At 41.5% G+C, this 16,855-nt stretch overlaps 1 protein-coding gene and 1 non-coding gene across 7 annotated transcripts; one reads left to right on the top strand and one right to left on the bottom strand.

Annotated features, from left to right (window-relative positions):
- The first annotated feature begins 468 nt into the window (after positions 1–468).
- LOC123572582 (U6 spliceosomal RNA) lies at positions 469–572 on the top strand. Its single transcript, XR_006697150.2, has one exon. It is a non-coding gene; the product is annotated as a U6 spliceosomal RNA (small nuclear RNA).
- Positions 573–9,210: 8,638 nt separating this feature from the next.
- FIGNL1 (fidgetin like 1) lies at positions 9,211–16,764 on the bottom strand. 6 transcript variants are annotated; one of them, XR_012432456.1, is made up of 6 exons: positions 16,410–16,764; positions 15,867–16,144; positions 13,320–13,428; positions 13,107–13,194; positions 12,247–12,412; positions 9,211–12,131 (listed from the first exon to the last, which is right to left on the bottom strand). XR_012432456.1 is itself a non-coding variant. In XM_065541948.1 (5 exons), exon 5 carries the CDS (start codon positions 12,400–12,402, stop codon positions 10,378–10,380), a length of 2,025 nt encoding a protein of 674 aa, XP_065398020.1. In that variant the 5' UTR covers positions 12,403–12,412; positions 13,107–13,194; positions 13,320–13,428; positions 14,972–15,125; positions 15,867–15,924; the 3' UTR covers positions 9,211–10,377. The 6 variants fall into 6 exon arrangements, 5 of the variants coding, with proteins under 5 accessions (XP_065398020.1, XP_065398022.1, XP_005549647.3 ...); XM_065541948.1 differs by lacking the exon at positions 16,410–16,764 and adding an exon at positions 14,972–15,125 and having other exon boundaries at positions 9,211–12,412; positions 15,867–15,924; XM_065541950.1 differs by lacking the exons at positions 13,107–13,194; positions 16,410–16,764 and adding an exon at positions 14,972–15,125 and having other exon boundaries at positions 9,211–12,412; positions 15,867–15,924.
- Positions 16,765–16,855: the final 91 nt, after the last annotated feature.

Raw genomic sequence — 16,855 nt, 5'->3', positions numbered from 1 at the left:
ACCTGTGACAGTGCCAGGTCTGTCTAGTTTAATTCAGTCCAAAGGATTTCAGCAGTAGTTTGCTGAAAACAGGAGAGAGTATCCTCTCTTTAAGGAGACAAATGTCTACTGAAGTCACTTTCATGGCAAAATGATAGCTGCCTTTTTTTTATTTAGTTATTATCATATGTTCCAACTTCATGACAGGGCTCAGTAATGGGAGCAGTGGCTGAATTTCTGAGTCTGGATTTACTTTGTTTTTGCACCATATTATTCCTGTTTTCTAAATACTCAGAACCCTTGTAGCTGATAAATTACACTAAACTACTCCTGCGCTCCATAGATATATTACTCTAAAATCCTGACTTCTAAATCGTTATTGTTGTCCTCTATGAAGAGTAACATCCGAGCCTCCTGACAATGTCATCCTTTTAGGAAAAAAAGTGATCTTACTGTTTGTTTTTTCACTGTTCTAAAAGATTAGTGGATGTGCTCACTTTGGCAGTACATATACTAAAATTGGAATGATACAGAGATTAGCATGGCCTCTGAGCAAGAATGACACGCAAATTGATGAATTATACCATATAAAAATACTTTAAAAATAAAAAAAATAAATTTTAAAAATATTAGTGGATAAAGCATATAGCTTGAGTAGGGTTCCCTGCAATGTCCTCACCCCATGGTCTTATGACTGCCTTCTGCCCTTGCTGTTATGTGGCCAGAGCCTGACCCACCCCAACCCGCCCCACAAGGCTTCACTTCAAACACCTTGTGCCTTCCACGGGCCCTATCAGTCTCAATGCCCCAGTCCTAAGTCTGAACCTACATACTTTCTCTCAACATCAAGACTTACCTGAATATATGCCAAACTCCCTCAAACAAAATGTAACACAATAAAATATGAGCAGCTGCTTTATTCTTCTTATCTTTTATCCCCGTTTGTTGAAATCTTCTGGAATTTTAGTTTTGGATTTTTGTAATGTTATGTTTTTATTTCAGAAAATCATTTTAACAGTTGTATTAAACTGTACAACTACATTGTCAAAAATTATTTAGTCACAAGGTTTGCTGGTTCCTTTGCTTATGGTGGCTTGGCATGTACTATAGCTTTCCTTTTGCTGACTCCTTATCCTGATTCATTTTTCTTTTCTTTTTTTTTTTTTTTTTTTTGAGGCGGAGTCTCGCTCTGTCGCCCAGGCTGGAGTGCAGTGGCCGGATCTCAGCTCACTGCAAGTTCCGCCTCCCGGGTTCACGCCATTCTCCTGCCTCAGCCTCCCGAGTAGCTGGGACTACAGGCGCCTGCCACCTCGCCCGGCTAGATTTTTGTATTTTTTAGTAGAGACGGGGTTTCACCGTGTTAGCCAGGATGGTCTCGATCTCCTGACCTCGTGATCCACCCGTCTCGGCCTCCCAAAGTGCTGGGATTACAGGCTTGAGCCACCGCGCCCGGCCATCCTGATTCATTTTTCATTTGCCTAAGGCATCCTTCAGGGGCCTTTTCCTCTTCCCCAGAAAGAATATATGACAATTTGGGGATCCACTGTATCTAAACAAGAATTTACTGTAGTCACCTATTTGACATCTTAGATCTACAATTCTAATCTCAAAATTATTTGCCCCCAGAACTTTGTGAGCACTGTTTTATTATTATTTTCTTTTTAGAGACAGGGTCTCACTCTGTCACCCAAGCTGGAATGCAGTGGTGCAATCATGACTCACTGCAGCCTTGAACTCCTAGGCTCAAGTGATTCTCTTACCTCAGCTTCCTGAGTCACTGGGATTACAGGCATATGCCACCATACTCAGTTAATTTTTTTTTTTTTTTGGAGAGATGGGGGTCTCACTATGTTGCCCAGGCTGGTCTCAAACTCCTGGCCTTTAGTGATCCTCTTGCCTCGGCCTCCCAAAATGTTGGGATTACAGGTGTGAGCCACTGTGCTCAGTCCCATTACTTTCCAGCATTTAATGTTATTTGGCACTTTAGTTGACACTCTGATTCTTAGTCTTTTACAGATTGCCCATTTGGTTGTACCCTCTTGCTCTCTTTCCCCAGAGACTTTACCAAGGTATGTCTCAGTCCATCCCCAATTCTTGCTTAACACTGTTTAGAGAAAGCTTCCTCTAACTGCATTTTCCTCTACTCCCACATAACAATTGTCAACACAGAAGACTTCTGTGATCAAATGTGGGTTTTTTTCCCATACACCCATCAGTAGACACCAGCCGCATGTCCTCTAATTCAATTCCAACACTATTTACCTAGAAATGGTGTCAGGTCCCACAGGCTGAGGGGGTCAGTCCCCAAGACTGCCCCTCCACACCAGCCGCCAAGTCTGGGCCTTCAGAACTTCTGATCAACCAGCTTCAAGTTAAGGTTCCCATGACCCCTTCTTTCAGCTCACACAACTCAGGAAAACACTTGGTTCACCAGTTTATTGCTCTATACTGGAAAAAATACAGATGAAGAAACGCTAGGGGGAAGTATGGGGGAAGGGGCTTGGAGCTTCCACGCCCTCCCTGGGCACACCACTCTCCAGGAACCTCCACATGTTCAGCTATTGGGAAGCTCTCTGAACCCTGTCCTCTTGAGGTATTATGAGAGTCTTAAGACCCACAATCAGAAAGGTGGGAGAACATCAGAGTGGAAGGAGGGCAGAACACCAGAGGTCTACCTGAGGCCTAACACATCCATTATAATAAGAATATATAAGGGCTGTGGGAGTTATAAGCCAAAGAATCCTGGATGAAAAACCTATATATATATATATCATAACACCACACACTCAGTAGGTGTTTTTGATATGAACTATGTATTTCACTCAGAAGAATTATCTGCTCTGCTCTTAATAATGTAATTATCATCTACCTCTCTCTTTTTTACTTCTATAGATTCCCCATTATATGGATATTAATTTCCTGGAATCTGACATACTACTTAACTCCTCACTCTAGCTCTGTCTGCTGAAGATTGTAAAATAATTCCACAGCTTATTCTTCCTTTTAACTATCTTGTTGCAGCCCTTTCCATTTTAAAAAATTCAGTTCTTCCACTAAGATTTTTATTTTAACCATTAGAATTCTTCTGTTTCCTGGGCCTTTATTTCATAGGTGTGATAGATTCTGAAGCAGGCTCCATGATCCCTACTTCCTGGTAGTTGTCATTTGTAATACCCTTCCCTAAGAGTGGGAAGGACCTGTGTCTTGCTCCCACCCTACAGAATACAGCAAAGGTGACAAAGTGTTGCCTGTGTGGTTCCATTACAGAAGATAATAACATCTATGCTGCTGGAAAGGCTCTCTCCCCTGCCAGCCTTGAGGAAGCAAGCAGCCATGTTGGAATGCCTACATGGCAAGCAACTGAGGGCAACCTTCAGCCAACAGATGGCAAGAACTGAGGCCCTCTGTCCAGCCATCTGTAAGGAACTGAATGTTGCCCAACCACCACTTGAGCTGAGAAGTGGATCCTTCCCCAACAAGCCTCAGATGAGACCACGGCCCTGACCAACACCTTCATTGCAGCCCTGTGGGCCCCTGAAGCAGAGGACCCAGCTAAGCCTGACCCACAGAAACTACAAGGTCATTAATGTGTGTCGTTTAAAGTCACTAAGTTTGTGGTGATATTGTTATGCAACAATATACTAATACAATAGCTGCCTATTTTAATTTGGTGGCTATCATGTCTTCTGGGATCAAGACTTTCTAAAGCTCTAGTCTCCTGAACCAATGGTTTTCTTTGATGGGAATCACTCTGCTGCTTCTCTGGGTGCCTCTCATGATGTTGGGTTTTTCAAAAGTCTCATGAATCTTGCATGGTTGTGAAGTACACAGTCCCTAGCTGTAAAGAACTTTCTAATGGGTGTGATATAGGATTAGAGACAAAGACAGTAAGCATAAGTATTTTCAGTTAGTAACACTTACCAATAAAAAATGTAGGATAATATGATAGTGATGGCATGCATGTGTTGCAAGTTAGTGGAGGCTATCTCACAGTGGTCAAAGAAGGCCTTGCTGGAGAAATTATATTTTACTAACTTGAAGAAGCAGCTGTAAGAGCTTTCCACACTCAAAGAACAGACAGTGTAATGTTCCCTACCTCACATTGCTGCTACAACAAACTATCATAAACTTAGAGCTTAGAACCACACCACTATGACCCCACAGTTCTGTACATCAGAAGTCTGGGAGTCTCTACCAGTTTCTCTGCTCTGAGTCCTGTAAAGACTGAAATCAAGGTGTCAGCCGGTCTGCATTCTCAACTGGGTGAGGCTTCCTGGCTCATTTAGGTTGCTGGCAGAATTCCCTTCTATGCAGTTGTAGGACTGACACCTCTGGTTTTTGTTGGCTATTGTCTGGAGACTCCTGTCAGCTCCTAGAGACTTCTCTCCAGCCCTTGCACATAGGCTCCTGCTTCACGGAGCTGCAACTTCAGAGAAAATCCTTTTCATGCTTGGAATCTTGGACGTCCTCTCTGCCACATCTTTCTTCTGCCTCTTCAGCCCTCCTCTTCTCTAACCAGTCCGAGAACATTCTCTGCTTTTAAGGACTTACGAAATTAGATTGGCCCCACACAAATAATTCAAGATAACCTCCCTATCTGAAGGTCTGTAACCGCATTACCTCTGCAAAGTCCCTTCCCAGCAGTGCCTAGATTTGACTGAATAGGCAGAGGATGGGTCTCTTGGAGGAACGAACATCTTCAGAATTCTGCCTACCACACTTCCTATATGAGAAACATGTTTGTTGCACCTTAAGATCCAGTGGGATGAAGCAAAGTAAGGAGAGTGAAGAAAAATAATATTTGGCTCTAGGAAGGAATTTGGATTTTATTTTCATTTAGATGGGAATCTATTGGAAGATTTTTACAAGGGGAGGTAATGTTAAGTTATACTTTAAAGTGATCAGTATCCTGACAGGGGAAAGCTTCCTTAGCAATTGTCTTTCATATTGCCCAGCTGTGGATAGAGATGTGTTAACTGTGGCATCAGCAAGACCTCCTTTATGTCTTGGCGTAAGCTTGCATGTGTCAGTGGCAAGGATATAGAGAAACTGTAGGAAATGGGGGTCGACCCTTAAAAAAATGTGGAGGTAGGTAAAAAGTTACTGAGACAGGAGTTAGTTACATCAAGAAGTTCCACTGCTTCATCAAATACTTGTGCTTCTGTCTAACGTGGCAACCAAGTACCTGCCACCCTGACTCACTTCTCAGGCTGCAGGGCCCACAAAAGCCAGGCGACTGTAAATGACTCCCCCTGATTTAGGGAACTCCACTTCCCAGTGGCTCCATAAGAACAGTGGGGCATGAGCTCTGCAAGGCTTGTCTTGGCAATCCTATCAGATACCAGACCACTGGCCCACAGCCTATTTTGCTGCTTAAGCTAGGGGTACAGCCCAGGCACTTCTGAAATAACCAATCTCAGCTGGCGTTTTCACAGCCATTATTTAGCTCAGCGATTCCAACAACCCAATACCATTTGCCTTGTGACCTCCAGAAACACCTGTCATATTTGAAAATGGTAACCTTCTTTTTTCCAACATCACACTGGATTTATTCTTAGTGTGTATTTTTTCATTTCAATGAAAATTTTGCACATATGGGCAGGAAAGGTAAATTTGTGGCTTAGGCCACTATTTTAAATGAAAAGTTTGATACTATACCTTTTCTTATTAAGCTAATATATTCTTCTAGGGGAAAAAAAATGCTGGGGTAGCTTTTTCCTAGAAGCCTTTTAAGGGAAAGTTGAGCTGCATGCATTTCTTGGATACAAAGGTAAGGTGCAACTCTGACACTAAAGCATGGGACTACCAAGTGGATGGCTCCCTCTCTGGGACCGCATGGCTTCATCACACCTGGGGATGAGAACCGGGGCCTGACAGTCAAGGACAGTGGTTGAAGGTGAGCAAAGGAGGAGACAAGGCCTCTGCTCTGGACTCACTGACTGCACAGGTTGTTGTAGTATGGGAGTGCTTGCCCTGGCCATATCCGAGGAACCTGGGACTTAGCTACGTTTTCCCTGCCATCTCTACATTTCTGAGCAGAAATGGATTGAGAGAGCTCTAATAGCTGGGCTTCACTGGCCATGGCAGGCCCTGCTGGTCAGCAGGCACACCACTGCTTGTTGAGATGCCTGAGCCCAGCTGTCACAAAACACCAATGGCCCAAGTGTCCTTAACCACAGCATGTTGCCTTTATAAAATGCCACCTTATGTGGACTTCCTTTTTCCCTTTTCTTAAGTGGTTTATTATATATTAAGTGGTCCATTATGCTGACTTAACTCCTTAATAAAGCCCTGTCTTGATGTTTTCCCATTGCTTTTATAATGAGCCAAATTAGTAATAAAGTTAGCCCTTACCTGACTATACTTTGTTTTGTGCCTCCCAGTACCCAGCACCTGATACCCTAGAAGCAATTCTCAAATTCATAAATTTTTGGTAAGTGATAACAGAAATCTGCATGTGTCATTAAGGATTGTCCAGTACAATTTCCTTTTATCACTAAAAAAAACAGATCTTAGGGAGTTCGTACAAATTGTCTAAGGTTAGAATCACTGGCAGTTTTCTAACGTCCATTTTAATGCTCTTTCCATTATAAACTGTGTTGTAAAAGTATTTTTTAAGGGCAAGAGTTAAAAGTGGTGACTGCATCTTATCTATTCTCCCAAGACTCCCTCCATTCACCCAGGCTGCTGGGCCAAACCTTCAAGATGGTCCCACCTGCTTAAACTGTTTAAAATGTGCTCCCTCACCACCAACTCCCGAACTGAAGTCAAGAACTAGGAATATAAGAAGGAAGTTAAAAGATGCTATCTTTATCCAACCTGTCCTTTTGCCATGGACCTTGATAGAATCCTTTCTTTTACTCAGATCCCTAAAGGTGGACTGTAAAGTGTCCCTTAAAAAAAAAAAAAAAAAAAAACCACTGGGAAATAACAATGGAGACCAATAAATAACATACAAGCATGAGCAGAGAAAAATAATAATCTGGGACAGACCTTTAAAAAAATTCTAAAGTGTAGAAAAGGAGAAACATAACTAAGAGATATTTCTTTAGAATTAGAATTTTTCCACAAAACTAAAGATAGATGGCATATGATCTATGATCTCTAATAATATGATGCAAATACCACAAACACTAAGCAGAATGAGCTAGGACAACCACACAAAATAGTTGAAAAGATCCTTCACAGCAACAAGAGCAAAATCAAGGCAGATTCAAAGAAGATGCACAATCATAAAACATGAACCAGGCCTTTTAAATCTGTCTTTTACTATTTAATCCTCACTCTCCAACAAGACAGATATAAACTATTCGCACTTTAGAATTGAGATTGAATAATTAAGTAACCAACAGTCACCAGTAAATAACAGAGCCAGAATTCAACAGGTCTATTTGGCTCCACAGTCCACGATCTTTAGACTATGATTCCATCAAGATCAGCTTGTCAATATGAAAGGCAGACCTAAGAAATGTTTTAAAATTGAGAAAATGAGTTAAAATTTCAGAAAAATTAGAAATTTACCACAGAATGAATACATATCAAAAGGATCATATATTATTAGATGTATAATAAAAAGATTTAAGAAGGCCTGAAATTATAAATTAGAATTACCATATTCATATCAAAATTGTTAAGCATTAATACCATAACCAAGTGACAAGTTTGTTAAAATGTGTATTTCTACTAAGGAAATGTAATTTTTAAAGACATTAAATATCAGGCTAGCATTCATGTTTCTGAAGCAATGGCTAAAGACAGGGCAGTGCCACACTCAAAAGAATTTAATCCAAGATTATTACAATCAATGAAGACAATCACATATGGCGAGAGTAAGAAATCCTAGTTTCAGTAAGCTTCCTACCCAGCTGCTTCAGAAACACTCAAAATCGCAAAGTGTTGAGACAAATTCTTCTCTGTGGTATACTATAGAAACAACAGTTGATTCCCAGCTCAAATTTTCTTTCCAGCTTTAAAATATCCTGACTATTCCTTTCAGGTTAAGATTCTTATTTAACAGAGTAGACCTTAATTCAGGAAGGGCCATTTCTTGAGCTAACCAGAGACATGGGCTCTGCTAATCCAAGATGAGCTAAACCAACTAGACTTTCTCTCCTTGTCACAATTTCTAAACTCCATAGAAAGAAGTGGCCCTGTGGTTGGTGGTCAAGGGGGCTTAAAGTCAGGGCTGGCAGAAGCTGTAACTGAAAAAAACTGGTAATAAATATTAAGACCAAATTACAGAGCTAAATAAAACATTAACAGCTAGAGGGCAAATGCTGACAAATCTAAATAGCTATAGTAATTTTAAGACCCAAGAAGGTGGGAGTGATCTGCAGGAAAGAAAAACTAGAGAATTCCTTGACATCAATACCAAAGAACCCAAGGTTATAGTGCTGTTTATATAAATAGAAAGAGATAAAGACAGTAATGAATATTGTGAAATGTTTTAGGATGTTAAAAGATATAACTAAGAACTGAAGACAAGAAGTTTAACATTCAAATTCTAATAATAAAGGCCAGGCATGGTGGCTCATGCCTGTAATCCCAGCACTTCGGGAGGCTGAGGTGGGTGGATTGTTTGAGGCCAGGAGTTTGAGAGCAGCCTCGGCAACATGGTGAAACCCCATTTCTATTAAAAATACAAAAATTAGCTGGGCGTGGTGGTGCACACCTGTGGTCTCAGCTACAAGGGAGACTGAGGCACAAGAATCACTGGAACCCAGGAGACAGAGGTTGCAGTGAGCCAAGATCACACCACTGCACTCCAGCCTAGGCAACACAGCGAGACTCTGTCTCAAAATAACCAAAACAAAACAAAAAACGAATTCTAATGAAAGACAATCACATATTACAAAGGGAAAAACTAAAAATTGCAACAACAATCTTTTAACATAAAAACAGAAGGCAAACCAAGGATAAAAATTTAAACTATACATATACAAACTGTCTAAATTCAACAACTAAGTGTTTCAATTTGTCATTTCAAATTGCACTGTTCACAAGAGAAAACATTAGAACTTAAATGTAACCTCCATGAGACCAAGGATATTTGTGTTGTTCATTGCTCTACCTTTAGTACCTTCAGTTTTTTTGAATAAATGCAAAAAGAATGCCAACAAATACCAAAACTGCATCCTCCCCAATGCTGCCACAGCTCTGACTCAGTGCAGATGGAGTTTTACACAGGAACTACTTTTTCAAGAGGACAATTTAGAATGCAAGCCAAAAGCATTAAAAAGTGCATATTCTTTAATCCAAGAATTACTCAAGAAATTTATACATTTCTTTAAAAAGGATCACCAAATGCATCCCACATAGTTCCTTTACAATAAACAAAAGATAAACAACCTAGTGTCCTGTCCTATATGCACTCTACCAGATGACTCAATTATAGTCCATCCATCCATGGAATCCTAGACAATCATAAAAGGACATTTATGTCAACATGGAAAGTAAAGATATGCTTTAAAGAGCAGGCTACAAGAGAGAATACATTATACAATCCTACTGCTATATAAAACAAAACATCTGGAAAAATCTATGCTTAAATATTAATAGTGTGTCCTGCAAAGTGGTAGGATAACAGTGATTTTTATTTTTTATTTATCTCTATTTTCTCATATTTCTGTAATGAACATGCTTCACGGTAATGAACATGTTTCATAAAACAAAATGGGTCTGTTATAAAAATCTGAAAACACTTATTTTTGAAAGACAGTAGTATTACAGGCTGTAGTGTCAAATAAAATATTAATGTTAAATATCACACGCCTCCCTGAAAGTAACCAACATTCTTAACTAAGCTTTCAGTTCTGTGAACATATCTCTAATACTAGATCACACCATATTATTTCTGAAAATGTTAGTCCCAATAAAAATTAACAACCATAAAAGAGGTAACAAATTGGCTGAAGAAAGTAAAAATTGGCACTTTAGCTTTTAGTGAGATCTTAAATCTACTCAAATAACACTAAGCAATACTTTGTCCAAATGTAAACCATTATACTAGCCGACATTAAGAATTATGTGGCCATCATAAGGCACTTTCTTCAATAAAAGATGGATATTAATCAGATACAACTTTATATGTAATCTTCAACTAAAAAAAATTTGAGCTCACTTTTCATGTTATATAGCTTCAAGAGAAAGACTTCCTAGAAACAAAAGTTCATTCTCACTTTGTTCAGATAGGCTTACATATCAGGTAATCACTGGAAAGCAAAACTTACATTAACCATACACTATGTCAATCAGTTGTAAAATCTGAGCTATTATTATTTGAAGTACAGAATTCAGAATATATTCTAAAAAACACAATTAACACATCCCCAACTTTCTATGCTAAAAAATAAAAGACTGTACTACAGAGATGCCTTCTTTTGATTCCAAGAATCCCATTTACTTTCCACAACCAAAAGTTTTGTTCCAGTTTTCATAAAGCTCCAAATCTTTTGGAGAAACACTAGGTCGCACAGTCCTAAAAGCATTTTCAAAATCAATATAAGCTATTGGTCGAACTTGATCCGGTGTTATGGTAGCAATGTCAGCAGTTTGTAAACTGCGAATAGGACCAAGAGAAGCCTCTCTGCAAAGCTGTGTCATGTCTGCTCCTGAGAACCCATCAGACTGCTGTACAACCTGTTCGATTTCTTCTTCACTGAGGCAACACTGCTCTTTGGACATTAGATTAATTACTATTTGTTTCCTGGCTGAAGCTTCTGGGAGGGGAATATAAAGCCTTTTCACCAATCTTCTCCGGGCAGCCTCATCAATTTCTTGTGGCCGATTTGTTGCTCCCACCACTAGGATACGATCTTCAGAAGTTGTCGTTGCTCCATCTAACTGAACTAAAAATTCTGTTTTTATCCTTCTAGAAGATTCATGCTCACCATCTCCCCTTTGAGATAACAAGGAATCAATTTCATCAATAAATATCACAGCCGGTTGCTGACACCTTGCAACAGCAAACAATGCACGGACCATTTTCTCCCCCTCACCTACCCATTTAGAAGTTAAGGATGAAGCAGAGATGCTAAAGAATGTTGCCCCAGACTGACTAGCAATGCACTTGCCAATTAGAGTTTTACCAGTCCCAGGAGGACCAAAGAGCAAAATTCCTTTAGGGGGACCCCTTAAACCAGTAAAGATGTCTGGCCTCAACATGGGCCACACAACTATTTCCTTTATGGTGGCTTTAGCAAATTCTACTCCTGCAATATCTTCCCAATTTACTGGAGGTCCATGATCCATAATCTCATTCATAATAAGTTCAATCATCTTTGGCTCCAAGTTCTTCAGACGCTCATCGACTGGATGTGCTGGTTCTGTAGGCCCTGCCCCATAAGGCTTATACAGCGTTCCTCCATTCTGCTCTCCCCCATCTTGCTTGGGTATAGGAGGAACAAACTTTCCAAGTATTCCTCGGGATCTACTAGCTCCTAGAGACTTTTTTACACCACCATATGAAGACCCTGATGCACGCTGAGGTTGGTGGTATTTTTTTTGCTGATCTACCCATAATTGTTCTTTTGCCGTTTTAAATGTAGGCAGGCTGCTATCCTCCTTTGGGCCATTATCTTCTGTTTTACTACAAGCCTTATTTAGTATTGGGTTGGAAAGTGCATCAATGGTGCCAGAATCATAAAAAGACTTCCTTTGTGGATTCTCACAGGCAGCAGGAAAACAAGACTGATTAGATAAGAACATATTTAGTCCTATGTTTTCTTTGTGAGAGCTGTGATTTTCCTTTTTGACATTTCCAAACAACGGTGTGACATGGAATTTTGCAGTGGCTGAGTCACCTACAGGTGCTGAAAATGTAGGACAAGTCTTAGCAGTGTTAGTCACCATAGGTGGCTGGGCACTCTGAAGGAGTTTCAAAGGATTGCTCTCTGGGAAGTCCTGGGTCCTATCTTGATCATGAGCTGAGTTAGGTAATGGGTCACTCTCTTGAGAACTACCACAAACACTAAATTTAGGAAGATCAAAGACAGTGGCCTCCTTATGGATTACCACTGATGCATGAGCAGGTTCCAACAGAGAGTCTTTGAATTTTTTGCCAGCTTGCATCATCTTCTGTACACTACTCATTTTGAAAACATTATTTATTGACAATCCAGACTGCCACTTGTCACTATCTGTTTGTTGAGATCCTGCCAAAGTTAAAATGTTTTCTGCATAATTATTCAAGCCAGATTCAACATTGTCAGAATCAATAATTGCAGAATATTTCTCTGCATATTTTTTGAACAGTTTGGTAGCACAGACCTGGGAAATCTCAGAGTTTGCCCATGCATACTGAATGCGTAGTATCTGTGCACGGTATGCGTCTGCCTTCCGTCCTGTACATATGCCAGATGTAATTGCGAAGTAATTCTTCTGCCATTCACTCAGGTGCACAGATCTAGAGCTGGAGGTCTGCATTTTAGAGGTCCTATAACAAACAATAAAAATGAAAATCAGTATGAAGAAAACAAAGACATAATACTTTAAATATAGTTTTTAAATATCTGCTAATCTGAAGGAAGGGACACTGGACTTTGTATTTATAATATAGATTTATAAGGACAGGTTATAAGAGAAATATCTAGTTAACTATAGATTGTAAGTATTCAAGACATATCAATACGAAGTCTTCAATATTAAAGACTTGATTAAATAATAATTTATGAGTTTTACATAATTTTTTTATGTAAATTGTTTTACATAATTTTATCTGTAGGGAAAGCATTCATAAGGTTTAAATGAAAAGGATTTAAAATTAATCAGAAAAAGAAATATAGATACATAAAGCAAAACAAAATGAACAAGAGGTTTAAGTCTGAGCTGTAAAAGAAACTAGGTGAATGAGCTTAAGCGAACTTTTTACTATCACTGACGGTTCTTTAGTTTTCTTTTTTTTTTTTTTTTTTGAGACAGAGTCTCACTCTGTCACCCAGGCTGCTGGAGGGCAGTGGCGTTATCTCAGCTCACTGCAACCTCCACTTCCCAGGTTCAAGTGATTCTCCTGCCCCAGCTTCCCAAGTAGCTGGGATTACAGACATCTGCCACCATGCCTGGCTAATTTTTATATTTTTAGTAGAGATGGGGTTTTGTCATATTAGTTAGGCTGGTCTCGAACTCCTGACCTCAGGTAATCCACCCGCCTTGGCCTCCCAAAGTGCTGGGATTACAGGCGTGAGCCACCGCGCCCAGGTGGTTCTTCAGTTTTCTTATCTGCAAAGTGAGAGGAACCATTGGGACAATCAAATCAAATAATGAATATGAAAATAATCTGAAAACTATCATTATCCTTATCACACAAACGTAGAAACTGAGGCTGAGAGAGTTAAAGAACTTACTTGAGATCACACAGTCAGTTATGAATGGTACCAGAAATGGAACACGAGCAGTTTCAATCCAGGTACTGTGCACTTCTCCATGTACACAATGCTCCTTGATGCTGCTATCCTAGGTCACAGATTGAACAGCATGGATCACAAATTTAAACTATGGCATATTTAAATGGCTTTAATAACTTATTCATGAATAAGTTCATCACCCTAAACAGAATGCCCTAGAATATCTCTATTACAATAAATAAGAGAACAAGCTAGCCTACTAGTAAAATGCTTTTACTTTAGATTTCTTCTGTCAAGTTATTCGCATAAGCTTCTTCACATTAAGTTACATTTAAACAGAACTGTGGATGTATCACATTGCTAGATATATAGAATTTACTTACATATCCACAAGAAAAATTTATGGAATTTTTTTTTGTTTCCTAACAGTATTTCAATTAAATGAAAACCAAGAAACCCTACTTAAGGCTCAAGTATTTGAAATTTTGCCTTTCAAGTTACTTGTAAGTACAGCTTAATAAACAACAGGTTCTTTTAGTGCAACAGCCATGTTTAATACAGTTTTTTATCTCCCATAATGCCTTACAAAGAATTTGTCATATTGTAAGTAGGTGTTCATAAATTTTTGTTTTAAAAAAAAACTTAAGATCCAGAGCTTTAAAGACACTGTAACTTATTTAAAACTGTAAAGCTAAATAAGCTAGAGTCAAAACTAGATCTGACCTCTCCTGCCAAGCAGTTCATCCTTTTTTTCACTATACCATTTTGATTTTAAACTCATTTATACAATACTGGAAATGACAAACTGAAAGAAAGGTGACTGAGAAAACACTTGACACGAACTTTTTTTTTTTTCTTTTTTGAGAGTCTCGCTCTGTCTCCCAGGCTGGAGTGCAGTGGCTCGATCTCGGCTCACTGCAAGCTCCGCCTTCCAGGTTCACGCCATTCTCCTGCCTCAGCCTTCCGACTACAGGCGCCTGCCACCACCACGCCCGGCTAATTTTTTTGTATTTTTAGTAGAGACGGGGTTTCACCATGTTAGCCAGGATGGTCTCGATCTCCTGACCTCGTGATCCGCCCGCCTCGCCTCCCAAAGTGCTGGGATTACAGGTGTGAGCCACCGCGCCCGGCCGACACAAACTTTTACAATTAGTGTTATCATTCTCTTCCTCTCCATGGCTTCATTCATCTGTTATCCTGAAATTTCTACCATACCTCAGAGTTCTAGTCACTGTTCTCATAATAAACCCCTTCTCCTTTCCATCTTCACCTTTCCTTCAATATTCATCTTCCAAGTCTTACTTCTTCCTTTCAATTCAATCATTTAAATGACAAATACGGATAACGAAAAAGTGGCCATCACTGATCAGTGACACAACCATTGTCTTGTTTACCATTTCCAAGACAATTTAACCTTTATGGCCTTTCCTAGATCTAAAAAGTATGATTAATTAGCACTGTCATATGAACTGCATTTCAATCTTCTTTATTTTGCCAATGTTCTGATTTTAATAACGTGATTAACTGTCTTCCTAATTAGATAGTTGGCTTCTGCAGGGAGGAATTGTTTTCCATTCCATTCACATTGTCTTAGTACCTAGAATACAGTGTCCTTTGGAATAACAGCTATAAAATACTGACGGAGTGCCTACTCGGTACGAAGCACTGTACAGGCCTTTCATAGGACTCTATTCTTGATGCAAAACAGAAGTTAAGCGCACAAGGTCTGGAGCCAGGCTGCCTGCGTTCAGATCCTGGCTCTGTCAGCAGTGACTGCAGGAAAACCTCTTAATGTCTTTCTGTTACCTATAAAAGGAGCGCAGCCACATCACTGAGCTGACAAGATATTTTACTTCTGCAAAGCACTAGACAGAAGACTCAGCAGTTAGAAAATACTCTATAAAATACTGCTTCTTCCGATTCCTCACAAGGACCCTTGAAAGGTATGAGCCCTTCTTTCTCATCACAGAGATTAAGAGCTTGCCTGGGTCACAGGGGAGCTAACAAGATATTTTACTTCTGCAAAGCACTCGACAGAAGACTCAACAGTTAGAAAATACTCTATAAAATACTGCTTCTTCCGATTCCTCACAATGACCCTTGAAAGGTATGAGCCCTTCTTTCTCATCACAGAGATTAAGAGCTTGCCTGGGTCACAGGGGAGCTGACTGACCCCCGTTGTGGGCGCCCAGAGCCCCGCTGGGCCGGGTAAATGCCTGCGGTAAGCGGCCCCGCCCCCGAACAGGCTCTGCCAAAGAAAGCCATCCGCAGACCTGGCCCCGAAACTGCTGTCCACGCTGGGCCCCAGCTTCCTAATCCTAGATGAGTCTGGTTCTGGGCTAGCGGGTCAGCCACCCTCCCCTAAGACAGAAGCAAAAGGGCACAGCCACTGCCTGGCTCCCGCCTCCCAGGGCCTCCCGCAAAGCCCCCGCCCTGAGACCCCTCAGCATTCCAGAGGTACACGCCCGCCTCTCCCCTACGCCCCAACCCTGATGCTCCACAGGAGTCAGCAGCGCCCCTGCCCCGCCTCCCGTCACCTCTTCCTACCTGCGGCGGGTCTGGGACGCCGGCGGCCTCCGAAAAGCGCGGGGACCTACGTGCGCCTGCGCGCTGCTGTCGCCCTCGGGCTCGCGTCGTACGTACGTTCGTGCGTGCGTGAGTGCGTGCGTGCGTGCGTGAGTGCGTGCGTGCGGTCGTGCGGTCGGCGCGAGGGGCGTGGGCGTGGCACCTGGGACAGGTCACCACCACCAGGGCCCCAGCACCGACCAGTGGTGTTTGATAAACGCTTATTACATCATTGTGCATAGGCTTCATTTTTAAAAGTCCTGCCACATAAATACAAGGAGGCGATGGAAATTGAATGAAGATTCGAAGGATTCCCATAGAGCGTGGCTCACCTGCCCTCACCCGGAGAGCCAGCCGCGGCTCAACGAGGAGAGCAAAGCGTGGCTTTCCTGCGCCCACCCGGGAGAACAAACAATGGCTCAGCTGCGCCCACCCGGGAGAGCAAAGCGTGGCTCACCTGCGCCCACCCGGGAGAGCGAAGCGTGGCTCACCTGCGCCCACCCGAGAGGGCAAAGCGTGACTCACCTGCGCCCACCGGGGAGAGCCAGCCACCCTCCTTCTGTGCTGCAGGCAGGGAGAGGGCGGCGGGAGAGGAGCGGATCCACTTAGGTCAGCGATTAAGACGTCGTTACAACAGGCCACCCCGGCCTTGCGGGGCCTGTGGCTGTTCCCCTTCTTGAATTCAGACCTAGTACGTCTCACCTTCGCCCCTCGCACCCTGCAGTCTGCGCTCCATACAGCATTTGAGCGGGTGCTCAGCAATGTTCCCTGGCTGAAAGAACAGCATAGTGTAGCATGAAAAAATGACAAGCATGTTTAAGATAAAATAAGGGAGAGGACTGAATCCGGCAGCTCAGATCTCCCCGCAGCCAACATCTACATTCCTTTGGACAGCTCTCTGCTGTGTAGGGACACCTCCCTGGAACTTTGAAAAGCACTCCATCATTACCTTCCACTTTGTTCTGGAGCAA

Source organism: Macaca fascicularis, chromosome 3, assembly GCF_037993035.2.
Source record: "Macaca fascicularis isolate 582-1 chromosome 3, T2T-MFA8v1.1".
Lineage (NCBI taxonomy): Eukaryota > Metazoa > Chordata > Mammalia > Primates > Cercopithecidae > Macaca > Macaca fascicularis.
Note: the sequence above shows the minus strand (reverse complement) of the source record. Positions and strands in the feature narration are given on the sequence as shown.